The following is a 15,635-nucleotide window of genomic DNA, read 5'->3' on the forward strand; positions in this document are numbered from 1 at the left end:
TTATGATAGCTGCAATGATGGGGTGAGGATGTTGCACAGTCTTTGACTAGAGATGCAGGGAATATATCACCTTTACTTTTTGAGGGTTTAGACTATGAATCCATTTGGCTACATCAGTTTCAGAGAGGTCTATGAATGAGAACAGAGTGGTGGAGGGAGTGGGGAGCAATTGTTACTGGAAGTAGTGGGTGCCATGCTGAATGTTGCTTGTTGAGATACGATCTTCTTATTCAAGGTGTCGATTTTGCCTAGGAGTGCTAGAGCACCAGTTCTTGTCTTTAATGATGGATGTGGGGGGAGCAGCAGGCGATTCAAGCTCCCTGTAAATGGTGAATATTTCTCTGGCATCTGACTTGGCGTTACTGATTCTAGTGTTGAAGGAATTGGACTTGACTGATTAGGGCTGATTTGTACAGTTTGGCAGCTTTAGTGAAGTCCAGTTTGGCAGCAATGGTAGGATTTTTTATCCAGGTTAACTGAGCTTGTCATTTTAGGGTGCGTAATTCTAGTAGGTCAGGGGTAAACCTTGAATTGGAGTGTCTGATGGTCTTCGCTTTGTGTGGTATTAGGAGGGGCTAGGGTGTTCACTGCTTCAGAGAGGATTGAAGAATAGGTATCCACTAGTGCAGTGGGGTTTGAGGCAAAGGGCCCCTGAAGGAGGGGCGTGTTGATCAAGGTAGTAAGTCGTCTCTGGTGAGCTTCTGCGAGCTCCAGGAGACAGCAGGACGAGTGGGTTAGGTAGTGCTAATGGCTTATTTGGCTGTGCGATGGAGAAATGGACAATATGGTGGTCTGACCAAGGGAAGGGAGTGTCGGTGCCGATGATTATTTGGCAGTTGTGATCTGCGATCCAGTCAAGTGTGCGGCCCTTGTGTGTGGGATTGGCGATGCGTTGAGTGAAGCCGAGAGTGTTGTGTGTCAGATAGCGGTTTGGAGGGTAGGTTGTTAGGGTCACGAAGGCCCATTTGGAGGTCACCTAATATGAATATTTTTGAGGAGGCTTTGGAGGTTATCCTGGAGGATATGAAGTATGTTTTGCTCACAATTAGGAGAAGGGCCAGGAGGTCGGTAGATGAGGTGGCTGGTGATAGTGCAGGTAAGGGTTGGTGACAGTTTGAGTGAGAGGAGGTCTGTATTCCCGTCCAACGGGGTGTGAACTTGTCTAAGGGGGATAGAATCTCTAGCAATCATAGCAACTCCACCTCCCCTGGAGGTGGGTCTATCGTTCCGTAGGATAGTATTTCCTGTGGGTAATGTAAGGGCTAGGGCAGGGACAAAGGCTTCATGAAGCCAGCTCTCGGTGATGGCTAGTGTGTCAAGGTTGAATTTAGTGATGAGATAGTGAATATCTAGTGCGTGTGCCAGGAGGGAATTGAGTGTTAATCAAGGTGCATGTCAAGAAGGGCTGTGGGTCTGAGGGCCGTGTGACAGATGCCTGGTCCGGGGGGGGGGGGGGGAGGTGAGGGGAGGCTCGAGTCTGAGTATCAAGTGGGTGATTAGGGGGGTGTGACTGTTGCGTGGGTGAGGTTAGGTTATGTTGGCAGTTGGGATAAACCCACAAACCAGAATGGAAGGTTTCTATTGAACATTTTCTCAATCTCTTGTTATCTCGGCCATAGAGAGAGGTTATTCCAGGGCTCTGGGGCTTGTCTCTTATCTCCAGAGGAATCTTTTTTAAATCTACCACTGTAGGGGAGTCATTTGTTGGTGGAATGCAGGGCTCTCCCTATTCAGTGGAATTTAAATGGGGCATTCTGGTAGTCCTGGTCACCGTTATGTAAAGTCTAGCGTGTAAGGCCTATGATTAGTTTGGGGTATTAGGTGGCGCTTGTGCCACCTATAAACCGAGCACAGATAGTGAGAAATGCTGTATGAACAGGGACACACATCTTATAGGGGTTTGGTTATTTGTCCAACCATTGACTCCCCATGGCCATGCTAATACCTATGAAATAAACAGGGCCACTCTACACATGAGTGACCATATCTCCGTGTACACCTTTGAGCATAACACTATGCAAATTTCGATTTAGCCTTTCAATTATGAATTCAATCTCAAATGTAATTTTTCCAATTATTTAATGTTCTGAGACAAAGTATAAACGTGTTTAAAAAAAGAAAAAATTGAATTTCTGTGTTTCTCATAATGCATTCAATATTAACAGTTTTCTATGTACATGCTACATTTTCAATAACCTAAATAAACATTTCTCTTTTTGCATCTAATATAATAATAAATTCAGTGACATAGTCCAAATGTAAGGCTTATTTCTTTCACTTAAGTTGCCTTTAAGATGTTTAGAGCACAACACGTTTCGGGCAATTCTTGCCCTTCATCAGGTGCGGGCAATACTCAAATTCTGGTAACTCGGTTTCTAAAATTTAAATAGAAAAGGATCCAATCAGTTTCATTTCTTACTCGAAATTATTCGATATTATATGACTGTTCCTCAGGCTATACATTAAAGATAACTCTGACCTTCAGTTTCACTGATGTAGAAGATCAAATGTTCTTCCAAACTCTTTCCACACTTTCAATTAGCCGGTTCTCTCATGGAGATTTGTTTATCTCGAGCGTGCAACGCAGGATCTTTTTGTTGCATCTGTTTGGAAAACAATAAACAAATTGTTTTCACTCTGTTTTTTTCTTACATTTTGGTGCGGGTTTCGGACCGGGATCAATCGCTTTGTAATAGTGCTGAGTCCCAGTGTCAAAACCTTAATTCTTTCGGTTTACTGGTAGGTCATTTTATGAGCGCATGCGATGCGTGTGCTCACCTCTGATGTTGGATTCCCGTGCTGTTCCTTTCTCGTCAACGTGGTGGTAACGCCGTGTTCGTTTCTCGTCAACGTGGCGGTGCCTCCGTGTGAAGGCTGACCGCTACTCCCTGTTCGATCGTCTGGTCTCTCTTCTCTCCCTCTCCGTGATTTTCCGTGTGCGCAAAGCAGTTCGCTGTAATGAGGCGTCGCCAGTTCATTTGGTTGTTATGGTAACTGAGTCACTGTTGGATTAGAAGAGGTGACTTACTGTTAGTTATACTCGGGCGCCTTTTTAGCATGGATTTACTTGCAGTAGAGTTCTTGTAAAATACTGATACTGCATGTTCAATCAACTTGAAATCTGGTGAACTTCGCTTCATACTTCAATCTTTCTACATACATACAGTTTTCACAGAAAACAACTTAAGTCCCATTCTGCATTCATGCCATTGGGTTGCATGGAGTCCAGTTTTTCAATCCAATAGGTTTCCCTCTGAAGCAACATTTTATTTAAATTGCCTCCTCGTCTTGGGGCTTTCACTTGTTCCAGGATGATGAACCTAATCTGGGCAATGTTGTGTCTCTCATGTTTGAAATGTTGTGTCACTGGTGACTTCAGGATTCCTGTTCTTATATTAGACTTATGTTCAGCCCATCTTGTTTTAGCTTTTCTCATTGTCATCCCGACGTAATATATCCCACATGGGCATCTTATGCCGTATATTACGTTTTTAGAGTCACATGTAGTAGTATGTTGAAGATTTATCTTATATCCTTTATGAGGATGAGTGATGGTGCTGCCTTTTATTAGGTTGATGCAGTTGTTACAATTATGACAGGCAATCGTCCCTTTATGGTTTTCCTCTGTTGTCTTTGCTGCTAAGAAGTCTGCTTTAATTAACTGGTCTTTGATCGATCTGCTTTTGCTGTAGGCAAAAAGTGGAGGTTCGGGGAACAGTCTTTTCATCATAGGATCCAGTGTCGGTGTTGTCCAGTTTTTTTTTATGATTTTTTTAATTTTGGAACTCCGTTGTGAAAAAGTAGTAACATTTACCAAATTGTCCACTTTGTTCTTAGTTTTATGTTTCAGAGCGTCTTCTCTGCTGATTTTACTGACCTTTTCTACACTGGTTGTTATATTTGTTGCTTGATAGCCTCTTTTCTCAAACTTTTCTTTAATGTATTCAGATTCTTCCAATATGATTCTTCTATATCTTAGAAATTGACTGAATGGTATGCTTTCTACAGTTTTTTTTAGGATGAAAGCTGCTGGCATGCAATATGCTGTTTCTGTCTGTTTCTTTTGTGTATATGGTTGTTTCCAATTTCCCTCTTTTCTTATATATTTGTACTTCCAAAAATTCTATTGTTGCTTTGCTCGTTTTCGATGTTAGTCTGATCCTTGGTGCCATTTGATTCAGATGTTGAAAAAATGCGTCCAGTTCTTCATGTGAGCCCCTCCAAATACCAAATATGTCGTCAATTAATCTGTAGATACACCACGTTGACGAGAAAGGAACAGCACGGGAATCCAACATCAGAGGTGAGCACACGCATCGCATGCGCTCATAAAATGACCTACCAGTAAACCGAAACAATTAGGGTTTTGACACTGGGACTCAGCGCTATTACAAAGCGACTGATCCCGGTGCAAAACCCGCACCAAAATGTAAGAAAAAAAAAAACACAGAGTGAAAACAATCCGTTTATTGTTTTCCAAACAGATCCTGCGTTGCATGCTCGAGATAAACAAAATCGCCATGAGAGAACCGGCTAATTGAAAGTGTGGAAAGAGTTTGGAAGAACATTTGATCTTCTACATCAGTGAAACTGAAGGTCAAAGTTATCTTTAATGTATAGTCTGAGGAACAGTCATATAATAGTGAATAATTTCGAGTAAAAAATTAAACTGATTGGATCCTTTTCTATTTAAATTTTAGAAACCGAGTTACCAGAATTTGAGTATTGCCCGCACCTCATGAAGGGCAAGAATTGCCCGAAACGCGTTGTGTTCTAAACAACAGCTTAAAGGCAACTTAAGTGAAAGAAATAAGCCTTGCATTTGGACTATGTGACTGAATTCATTATTTTATTAGATGCAAAAAGAGAAATGTTTATTTAGGTTATTGAAAATGTACCATGTACATAGAAAACTGTTAATGTTGAATGCATTATGAGAAACACAGAAATTCAATTTTTCTTTTTTTAACACGTTTATACTTTGTCTCAGAACATTAAATAATCGAAAAAATTACTTTTGAGATTGCATTCATAATTGAAAGGCTAAATCGAAATTTGCATAGTGTTATGCTCAAAAGTGTGCACAGAGATATGGTCACTCATGTGTAGACTGGCCCTGTTTATTTTGACTGTTTAGATTAGATTCTGTAGCCCAGAATCAGTCTCTGTAAGCACCTAAACCATATGTAAAAAGTTGACAAAAATTCTTACTAGAAATAGTACATTAACCAAAGGAAGATTTGTCACCTATCAGGTGTGCTCCTCTACACCAATATTAACACATGCTAATACCTATGGCCATTCCTACCCAGGTCATTCCCTTCCCCTCCCAAAACACCTCATGGGAACTCTTGGAGTTTGCTTTAATTAAGCTTTACCATCAAACTTTACACTCGTAGTGCCTACCAGTGTTTCTGGAAAGCAGTCTTCTGAATTAATAAATCAATTGGAGATGTAAATCCGCTACTGGTGCAATAAAAAAATCTTAAGCAGGTCTGCCTTCAGCTACTTGATTTATAAGCACTATGCATGTCCTTCACTGATGTCTTGTTAAAAACAAGCATTGGCAAAGCCGACAGTTTTGGCTTGTGATTAAGTATCAGGCATTTGTTTGGCATTGCTTTAAGATACCAAAGTCCTTGCACGATTTCGCACCTGCTACCATTGATGCCTTGTTAATACCACTACCGCAGTGCCGGGCAAGTGCCTTTCCCATGCCTATACAAAAGCCCAAACTATTGGCATGGACCATGCTTGTTTTTTTGGGAGACTCTCAGATCTACATAAAATCAGTTAAAAGATTTCTGGCTCTGAGATAAACTATCCCGACTCTTCCTTTAGATGGTTGTCTGGTGGCGCAGTTCTAGACCAGTTCTTTCGTGATCACAAATTGAGGGTCGCCTGCTAACATGCTGATGCAGTAATCTAGGTGAGAGGATTACAACCTAGACTATTTCTTATTTGGATGGTACTCCAGCAGGGGGAATATGTTCTTTAGGCGGTGGAGTAGGAAATTGGCCCTTTGGCTATTAGTATTTACCTGGGCTTTGAATGAGAGGGTGGAATCGAGCACAAGTCCTAATTCTAGGCCATCTGAGGGGTTTGGGGTAGTGGGTTGAGGGCATGAGGCAAAGGCAAGACAGAGCAGATCCTGAGGCCAAATGTGATTATTCTTTATCGCTATTAAGGTAGGGGTTGTTCTCTGACATGTTATGGAATATGGTTTTAAGTGCCTTGGGATCATTGTGGAGAAGAACGAGGAGTTGACCGTCATCTCCATAGCATTGGTGCGGACAAATTAGGGAATCCAGCAGGGGTGTCAGTAGTTTCCTAGATACATTGAACAGCCAAGGTGATCAAGTAGAAACTTGGGTAAGACCACAGGGTGTTGACTGGGGTTGGGAGTGGAACTGCTCTACTTTAACATGGGAGGTGTAGTCTTTTAGGAAGGATTCAAACCATTTGAGTGCCTTCCCCCCATGTCGAAGTGGCATTGGAGGTGATGCAGCAAGACGTCATGGCCGACTGTGTCTTAGGCCGCTGACAGTTCGTATGAGGTCAAGGCTGCGGTTTATCAGAGTCTAGGGTTTGGAGGATATGTTCACAGATATCAACCAGCGCTGTCTCGACTCCTCTAGTCAGTCTTAAGCCAAATTGTGAATCATGATACAGTTTTGGTTCATCTGTGCAATGTTGCATTTGGGAAGTCACTTTCTATGTGTTTTGGCTTCACAGGGGAGGTGGTCAATGAGTCCATCATTAGCTATTACAGCTGGTTCAGCATTGGCCTTTTTCAAAAGTGGGTCGATTGGCGCCGTCTTCAGCTTTGTGGGGCTGTGGCCAAGCAGTGTTCCATTGGGCTGCAATGGCAGGTGCTGCCATCTCCGGGTGGTGTTTTAGGAATGTTGCTGTGCGTGGATCTTGCTGGGCGTCAGATGCTTTCAGCTGAGGGGTGGAATGCATTGAGAAACCAAGTGGCCACTGAGGTCATCGCCCGAAGGACTATTTTGTTTCGTGGATGGAATCTCGGATGTCTGGAGTCTCCTCGATGAAGATTGCAGACACCTGGTTGCTGAGTGATTGAGAAGGATCTTGGCTGGACTGAAGACCCTACGGCTTCACGATTACTTTGAAAATGGGGATTAGTTCTATTGGGTTCAACTGTTAACCATACTTTTTTTGTAGCGTTTCTTCGCTCAGGAAATGGCAGACTGGAATCAATGGGAATGTCTACATTAAGATAAATTTATCATCCTCCACTTTGGACTTCTAATTTTCGCCCGTGTCTCTCTCTGGAGACAGACAACCCGGATCTGGAGTGTTATCTCAAAATACTCAAACGTGACACTTTTTCCTTACAGAGTTCTCGCAGAGCACATCGACACCGCAAACTCATGTGGTGTGCAGCCCTAACAAATTGCTAAATTAGGAAATACTACTAGTGAGGGGACTAGCACACCGACTACTCGTACATGTGTAATCAGGATACGTGGTATCCTTTTGGTCAAGCAACCAATGCTTAACTTGCGGACGTGAGGCCACACCTTTGGGAGTGACTGATAGTGTGCTTAACCTCCAGCATTCCCTTGTAAAAGGATGGACACCTACCTGACTCCATACTCGACATTATAGGTGATGCTTCACCTGGAGATGGTACTGTCGGCTCTCCTTCCTGTAGCTGGCTCCAACCTGCATCATTAGTGGCCTCTATACAGATCTCTCAAAGCTCCCTCCATCCTTTGCGATACCGCCCGGGGCATTTACTTGGCGTTTTTACAAAATACCACTCAATAATAATCTGTGGAAGAACCCATCCAGAGAGGATCATGGATTGAAGGCCTCCATGCCATCTGCGCCACACATGTTCTCCAGGGCTCTCATACCAGAAAACCTCATGTCACTGGGAGATGGGCATCCTATCTCAGTGGGCCTGGGGGGGCTGATTAGGAGTTTGGCGGCATTATCCCAGCCAAACGTATTTACTGTTACCTCTGCCAAACCACCGGAAAGAAGGTCCGCTTGATTCCAAGTCATTCAGGCCATTCTGTTTTTAGCACTTTCTGAGTCCCATAGGACTACGTGGGGTCCACTTTTTAGTTACTGCATGCGGTAATTTCTATATGTGGTAATTATCGATTGTGGCAATGTATTTGTAGTATGGGGCTAAGTTCCGCCACAGAAAAGCTGGCAGAAATCCGAATTTTGGAAACGAAACTCAGAATTAGGCATTGCCACAAAACATCTAGCAATGGCAATTAGGGGGAGGTATAGCACTGGTCTTTTGGTTGTAGTCCCAGATAGAATCCAGTCCCAACATTAACGAAGTTTCCGGGTCTTTTCCAGACCTAGCAACACCCATGATATCCACAGACATTTGTATTCCATTGTCAGCGCTGATACAATCGTCTAATGTCGTAAAAACGCTCCACAAACTTCATTTACATTTGGTCCAGTATTAAGGAAACCAGTGGTACAGTGAGCTCCACATTTCCCCAGAAATAGGAGGGGAAAGCACTGACATGTTATCACAGCACAATCATTTTGTCAAATAGATCTCCCTGGTCCGTACAGACTTTGTGGGATACTTTTGGTTGGAATTACCCTAATGTAGTCTGGTAGTTGTGCTTCTGTGAAAAATAAATGCACACACGCTTGGCTCACCAAAAAAGAGAAGGGGCAACTGTGAATACCAAAAGGATCCATGGATCCAGGAAAGAAGCCATTTGTTTTGGCCATCGAGGTTCTGCAAGCAGCGGCGTGTCCCGGGAGTGGCACGTGGTACCCCTGGAATCGGATTGGCCACCCCAGTTTCCTAACCTGTGATCATTATGTGTGTGTCTGTGCGCGCTCGTACTCCATGCCACCCCTCCATAAATCAGTGCCCCACTTAAGCCACCCCAGTTAGAAGAGTCTGAACACTGCACAGTCTGCCCGGGCTTCTGGCAAGAGCACAGTAGACGCCTTACGTGCTTATCTGTGTGTAAAGCGGGCTTCCGAAAATGGCGCCTGTAAATAGAACAGGCTCTCCCTTCAGTCCCCTCCACATGCAGGCACGAGCTAGAAAGCAGCACGTAGCAAGCTCTAGCACATTGCTTTACTGAACACAGTTCAGCAGGGCCACAACTGAAGTGATTAGCTTGAAAGAGCCCACAAAGTAGTAGAACTTTAAATAGGCAAAACGTAAAAGTAGTGGAACTCCGCTCCTTTGGTTCCCGCTCACTTCATCCTCAGCTGCGGTGCCCCTATAGCCGGCCTGCCTGCATTCAAGAGGATTTGAAGTTGATGTTTCTCTGGCTTTATGACTTGGGTGGACTGGCCAGAATGCATCCTTGTTGAGTAGTGATCTCTGTGGACATGGAACACAATATCTGGCTTGTAATACTTCGCTTATGAGGCCTTACTCCACGGGTAAACATCCAGATCACTCTGACCTGGGTCAGTAACTGCACCTGTATCTTACATCTTACAGTACTGGCATATCTACACACCTTCTAGAAAATAGGTCTGCTTCCCAAAAAGTGCATGTTGTTCCATTAAATAAAAGTTTTGCATCTTCTGCTGGCTACGCCCCAGCAGTCTCTATAAATTGTTCTTGAATTTTAAAATACATAATATGCACTGCTCATCTTGATAACAAGGTGTTCTTAACTTCTCTAAAGCATAGACTAAATAACATTAGTATCGGGCGATTGACAACGTGATTGCAATATGCAAACTCACTGACTGTCGCCCGGTCGTTACCAGCCCGACAAACCCTTACCTGCTCCTGTTTCGCCTACATGTAGTCCCTTCTCTCCGTTCCATGGTGGCCATGTTCTGCGTTTACTTTTTAAATCCCTTTTTAATGGCTGCCATGGAAAGGGAGAAGAGACTACTTGTAGTCCCTTATCCCTATTCCATGGCAGCCATCTTTTTTCCTTTCCTTTTTTCAGTTGCGAAAAGCCGACAGCATCTCGCAACTTGTAAAAGACTTAGTACCCCGGTCTTACAGCCAGAGTACTAATAGCAATAAGCCCCTCGATGGGGAGCATTACCAATTCCGGTAATGCCGCAGGGCCTGCGTTAGGGCCCTCGCATCACTCGGCCCTGTAACTACGGGCCCCCGGGGCATTACTGAAAGTGGTAATGCCCCCGCAGCACAGGGCGTATTGCTTAAATAGACCACGATGATATAAATAATTTGTGTCAATTGAAATCCAGCTATTACTTTCTGTAGCTTACCGTCTTTTTTTGTGGAAATGAAACTGGCATTCACATCATGGAGCCGCCCTCTCCCCTGACAGGGTTATGCATTATTTGGACAGGCAGACCTTGCCTAAGCCGCGTGTCTTCACGTTTGGCTACACCCAGCAGTTCATCCACGCCCCCTTGTCAGAGGGCCCTGCCCCCCCTCGATTTCATCCCACTTAAAGCACTGCTTGCAGGAGCTGTATTTTGTCATTACTGGGAACTGCCTCATTCGCGTCCCTTCCTTCCCAAAACCACAGCAGAGAAAGACCCCAAGGGGGCAGATTCAATCTAGTCCCTTCCTAGTGCAACACCAGAGATCACACTTAGTCTCCAACTTTCCACCCCAACTTTGACTGAAGGAAAGGGAGCTATAGGGACAGCACCGAGGCGCAGTGGAACCAAGAGGCTCCTGAGAGACTCACCGCCAATCCCCGTTTTCTGCCGCGAGATATGCTCCTCCAGCCGAGCTCTGAAGTCCGTCTCCCCTCCCAGTTTATGCTGCGTCCCGTCATCCACCAACAGGAACGCAGAGTAATTGTTGTCCAAGGAACAGGTGGGGCCGTCTACATTCTTCATTTCGTATTTCGCAGGAAAGGATCCCTGGAGTTAGACAGCAAATGGAAAGGTCATTCATCAAGAGCAGCATTAGAATACAGCCCATTCTGTGAAGTTTGTCTTCAACATATAATTGCGTTTTAATTGTAAATACTGTAAACTAAAATAACATTTTTAAAAATCCAAATAGAATACAGCCCATTGAAGGAGGAGCCCAGAAGTCTGAGCTTCTAGAGTAGTGCGATTGAACCTCATCTGCGGGCTCTTTCCCGATACAGGACACCAGCAGTGTCCGTTTTGTCACCCAATACTTCCTTGGTCAACACAATGATGGTATAATGGAGTTTCCCCATCGACGATTCCATCTTGGCCAAATGCTGAATGTTGCTGCCTCCTTACCTTGGGATTGACCAGGACATTGCGATTGTGCACGATTCCCCATGGGGCGATACCCATGGCGATGACTTTGTCGTTGCTTTTGTTGGTGTTGGCAGTGGCGTGGTCCCTCACTGCTTCCCCCACATACTTGCCAATGCCAGCCTGCATGCCACCCGTCATGATCCAGGCACCTGCATCAAGAAGAGAAGGGACACAAACGAATGAGAAGACGTAGTGATGACAACAAACTGAAGAAACACTCGGCGAAGGTTCGGATTGGGACACCGGGAACTAATGCGCGCACAGAGCTTCCGATGAGGCGCTAAGGATTAATGAAGGACTTGGGGCACTGCGGGCCAGATGGGGCACTGAGGGTACGGAAGGGCTTGAGGGGCTGTGGGATTTTCTTTGGTCCATGGGGCTCTGGCGGGAACACTGAGGGCTTGTGGTGGTCACTGTAGGACAGTTGGGGATCACTGATGGTCCTGTGGGGATCACTGATACTAGAGTAAGCAGCGAGGGTCTGATGAGTGAAAAGCTGACGGGGAACTGTTAACACGTTGGAGTCACTGACTGTATGAATGAGGTGCTTGCGGTATGACCAAGCCTCCGATGGTCTGGTAGGAAACTCAGAGCCCCGAGGATCTCATAAGGGAAATTAACCAGGGTCACGAATGGGATAGCCAATTTCTGAAGAGGAAAGGGGGGGTCTGTGTGTGTGAGTATGGACAGTAGTAAGTGGGGCACAGACAAGCTTATGAGAGCCAAGAGGGCCTTATTAAGGCGAGTGATGGGAAACATTGGCCTTAATGGGCACAGATAATCTGATGGGATAATGGGGGTCTCATGAGCAAATTGAAGCATCAGTGATAGTCTAATGGGGCACCAATTATCTGATGGCGGCCAAATTGACTGATGCGACACTCCCAGCACTGAGGATCATATGAGTGAATTATGCATCATCCAGAGCCTGAAGCGGCCTGAGGATTTGATGTGGGCACCAGGGGCCTGATGGGGTATCTGCCAGGATGGCGGAGGCTCTGATGATGTGTTCCGGACCCCTGGTTAAGAGTTCATGTAAGGGCCAATCAAATGGTGACTGACAGTATGACACTACTGTGATGGTCCTAAGGAACATTGACTGATAGTTCAATTGAACATTTATGGGCTGGATAGAACATCTATGGGCTGGGCATGTGTGGTTGTATGACTCTTACAAAACAACTAAACATAGGAAAGGACGTGCAAATACAATAGCTGCAGCTGCTCCCAAGTTCATGTTTAGCTTTCCTCCCAGTGGGCTAGGGAAAGCTGGGCCGAAAGCTCTGTATATGTCACCAAAATGCCCTTGGTTCTCTTGGCCACATGGGTCCAAACATAAAATAAATTCTTAGAACAAAGGCGCTTCAATAGACAACATTTGCTCAAGTTAATCACGGTAAAGACAAATGATCGGAAGAGTCCTAACCAATACATTCAAATAAGAGATTACATTCCAGTGATCCGATTATCCAGAAGGGAGGAAATGACACTAGATTTGGAATTGAAGAACCTGTGAGTCAGAACTAGTCTACGTCAAGCGCATTCTCTAACTCAGCAGCAATGGCTCAATGGTCCCCGTTTAGGTAGTTCTCTGGTTTTGGATCTGATGCAACAAGCTTTGGTTGGCTGAAGAGCCGCTAAAGCTTAAACTCCAATTGGCTGGACGGGTGCCGATGCCTTGCAGAACTCATGGCTTGGCAGGGTTGATGTTCCATTCAAAACTGATCCTCCTCGTTTTTGTGGGAGTGAGGGCCACTTCGGCAGCCATCCGCTCCCTTCACAAGACTATTGAGGCATCACTCCTGCTTGAACATGAAGCAACCGCATTAAAATCTATTTAATATATTGGACGACGAGGGGACGAAGGACCCTGGTTGTTGGTGTTGTCGAGTCCTCTCGATGGTTGTCTCGGTCTCGTCTTAGTCGTTGACCACTAAAAGCATTCTGTCCTCATTTCAAGGAATTGGAGTTATTGGTCTATGTCCTCCCTACTTTCACACGTTTTCACCCTCCCCCCACATGCGTCTCCCCCACCCATTCTGGTCGCGTGGTTATGGAGATGCCCACACGCGACACTGCTATGGTAGGATCAAAAGACAGTTTAGATTGCAACTGGGATGATTAGACTTGGTTGGAATGTGACGGCATCAAAGCGCTAGAAGGTATTCTAAAAGAAGAAAGTGGCCATTGCAATCCTCCCTGAAACACAGCTCGCAAAGGAAGAAAATGATAAGAATGGTTACAATTAAACATACATAACTCTGATCCACGCATCTCCAGAGCAGTGTGCATTCTGTCCTCTAAATCAATAGGACGGGCTACATTGAAGACCATAACTGAAGGAGATGATATGATAAGTCATTTATAACGCGCCTGTACACAAGTGTTTCTAGGAGCGACAAGACAAGGGAGGGAAGAGAGGGCGGACAAGACAAACGATCTTACTAGGCCTTGTGTCATTCAGATTGTGCAAGTGCAAGAATGAGAAGTGCAAGGGGAACGTGAGGGGGTGAGTGGAAGGGAGAGGAGAGGGGAAAAGAGGGCAGCAATGCTCTGAGTGAGTGCAGCCTGGGTAGTGCAAGGAGAACAAGGTACTCTAAGGTTACCGTTACAGCCCCTAAGTGCGTGGTAGGCCCAGAGGCAGTGCAGGGGAGACTGATCATGGAGGAGCGTGGTACCCAGTGAGACTCTGAGGGTATCCAAGCAACCAGTCGGTACAGCAGACAGGTAGTTCAGCAGGGGAGGGAGAGAGGGAAAGCAGAGGAAAGGAGGAACGTTTTGAGCTGCTTACGGAACTTCAGGTGGTCCGGCTCAAGTTTAAGAGGGGCAGGGAAGCCATTCCAGAGGGAGGCACCTGCAGAAGAGGGAGATCTACCCCCCCACTCTCTGCCTGGATGAGCGTCTAACCCTTAGAGAGTTTGAGGCAGCTGAGCGAAGGGCTCGAGAAGGAAGGTATTTTGGAAGAGGGCGTTGGATGTAGGGTGGGCCTTGGCCCCAGAAAGCCTTGTGGGCAATACAAAGGGTCTTGCAGTCACCAGGAGCCAGTGGAGAGATTTCAGGGCTGGAGAGATATGGTCCCTGGGCTTGAGGCTAAGGATAAGTCTTGCAGTCCTATTCTGGATGAGCTGGAGGGGGCGGAGTGAGGAGGGGGTAGATTAAGAAAGAGGCTGCTGCAATAGTCCACCCTAGAAAGTACGAGAGCTCTGGAGACATTGAGCTTCTGGGTAAAAGTGAGGAAAGGAAGGATACCTCTGAGGAGGTGGAGTTGAAAATGGACCTTCTTGGTAACGTCCAAGATGTGAGGGAGGGAGGAGAGACAGGAGTCGAAGGTGACTCCAAGGTTTCTGGCTTCAGGTGAAGGAGAAAGGGGGGGCATGGACAATGGCCAAAGAGAAGGGAGGAAAGAGGGAGCAGAAGTCCCAATAGGAAGGGTCCCAGACTTGCTGGTATTGAGGCAGAGATCAGAGGCAGAACAGGATTGGGTAGCAGATAAGCAGTCAGGAATGGTGGAGGAAGTAGGGAGAGCATCAGAGGGAAGTTTGAAGAAAAGTTAGGTATCATCTGCGTACACTGGAACTGAGGGGAGCTAGTGGATATAGGGTGAGCAAGAATAGACATTGAAGTGCCATGGTGAGAGGTTGGAGCCCTGTGGGACGCCACATGTGGAGAGAGGTGGGAGAGGAAAAAGAGCCCATGATAACCTGGGAGAAGCGGTCAGTGAAGAAGGTCAGTCAGTCCAATGCCCACTCAGAGATGCCAAGGGTATCAAGGAGCCGTTTTATGAGGATAGAGTGGTTGAATGTATCAAATGCAGAGGAGAGATCAAGTAGAATGAGAACAGCGGGTGAGTTAGTGTCAAGAGATGCAAGCAGTTCTTCACAGGTGTACAGTAGACCAGTTTCCATGCCAACTGGCTGCTCAGAATCCAGATTGATGGTGTGTAGGCAACCAACAAGCTCAGTATGCTGGGTCAGTTGGGGGAAGACCAGTTTATCCAGAAGTTTCCAAAGGAAGGGTGTAATAGAGATGGAGCAGTAGTTAGCTGGATAGGAGGTCGTCAGCGGAGGTTTTATCCGGGAGGGGGCGCACAAGGGAGTGCTTGAGAGAAGACGGGAAGACGGGAAGAATCCGGTAGCAATAGAGTGATTGCAGATATCAGCAAGTGCAGGGGCAAGGGAGCCAATGTTGTCCTTAGTAGTTCTGGAAGAACAGGGGAAAACCTGTTTGGATGAGACCGTTGTAGAGCGGACAACCCTAGTGACCTCATCTGATATGACAGGAGAGAAGGCGGAGAGAAAGGCAGAGAGAGGAGAGACCAGAGGTGGAAGGGGGAAGGGGTGGGGGAGAAAGAGTACTCAGGATGTCCTGAGCTTTTGCAGTGAAGTGGGTGGCCAGTGCAGTGCAGAGGGCCTCAGAGGGGCGAGGCAAGG

General features: G+C 45.9%; 1 protein-coding gene across 3 annotated transcripts in view; it reads right to left on the reverse strand.

Moving 5' to 3' along the window:
- TRPM4 (transient receptor potential cation channel subfamily M member 4) overlaps positions 1 to 15,635 on the reverse strand; it is a 386,617-nt gene that overhangs the window by 180,785 nt on the left and 190,197 nt on the right. For all 3 annotated transcript variants that reach the window (XM_069605669.1, XM_069605650.1, XM_069605660.1), the window contains exons 5-6: positions 11,185 to 11,354; positions 10,653 to 10,830 (exon numbers count right to left, since the gene is read on the reverse strand). In XM_069605669.1, the coding sequence (XP_069461770.1) occupies positions 10,653 to 10,830; positions 11,185 to 11,354 (348 nt within the window). The remainder of the gene's footprint in view (positions 1 to 10,652; positions 10,831 to 11,184; positions 11,355 to 15,635) is intronic.

The sequence above is a fragment of the Ambystoma mexicanum genome, chromosome 1p (assembly GCF_040938575.1).
Source record: "Ambystoma mexicanum isolate Mex_15411 chromosome 1p, UKY_AmexF1_1, whole genome shotgun sequence".
Taxonomy (NCBI): Eukaryota; Metazoa; Chordata; class Amphibia; order Caudata; family Ambystomatidae; genus Ambystoma; species Ambystoma mexicanum.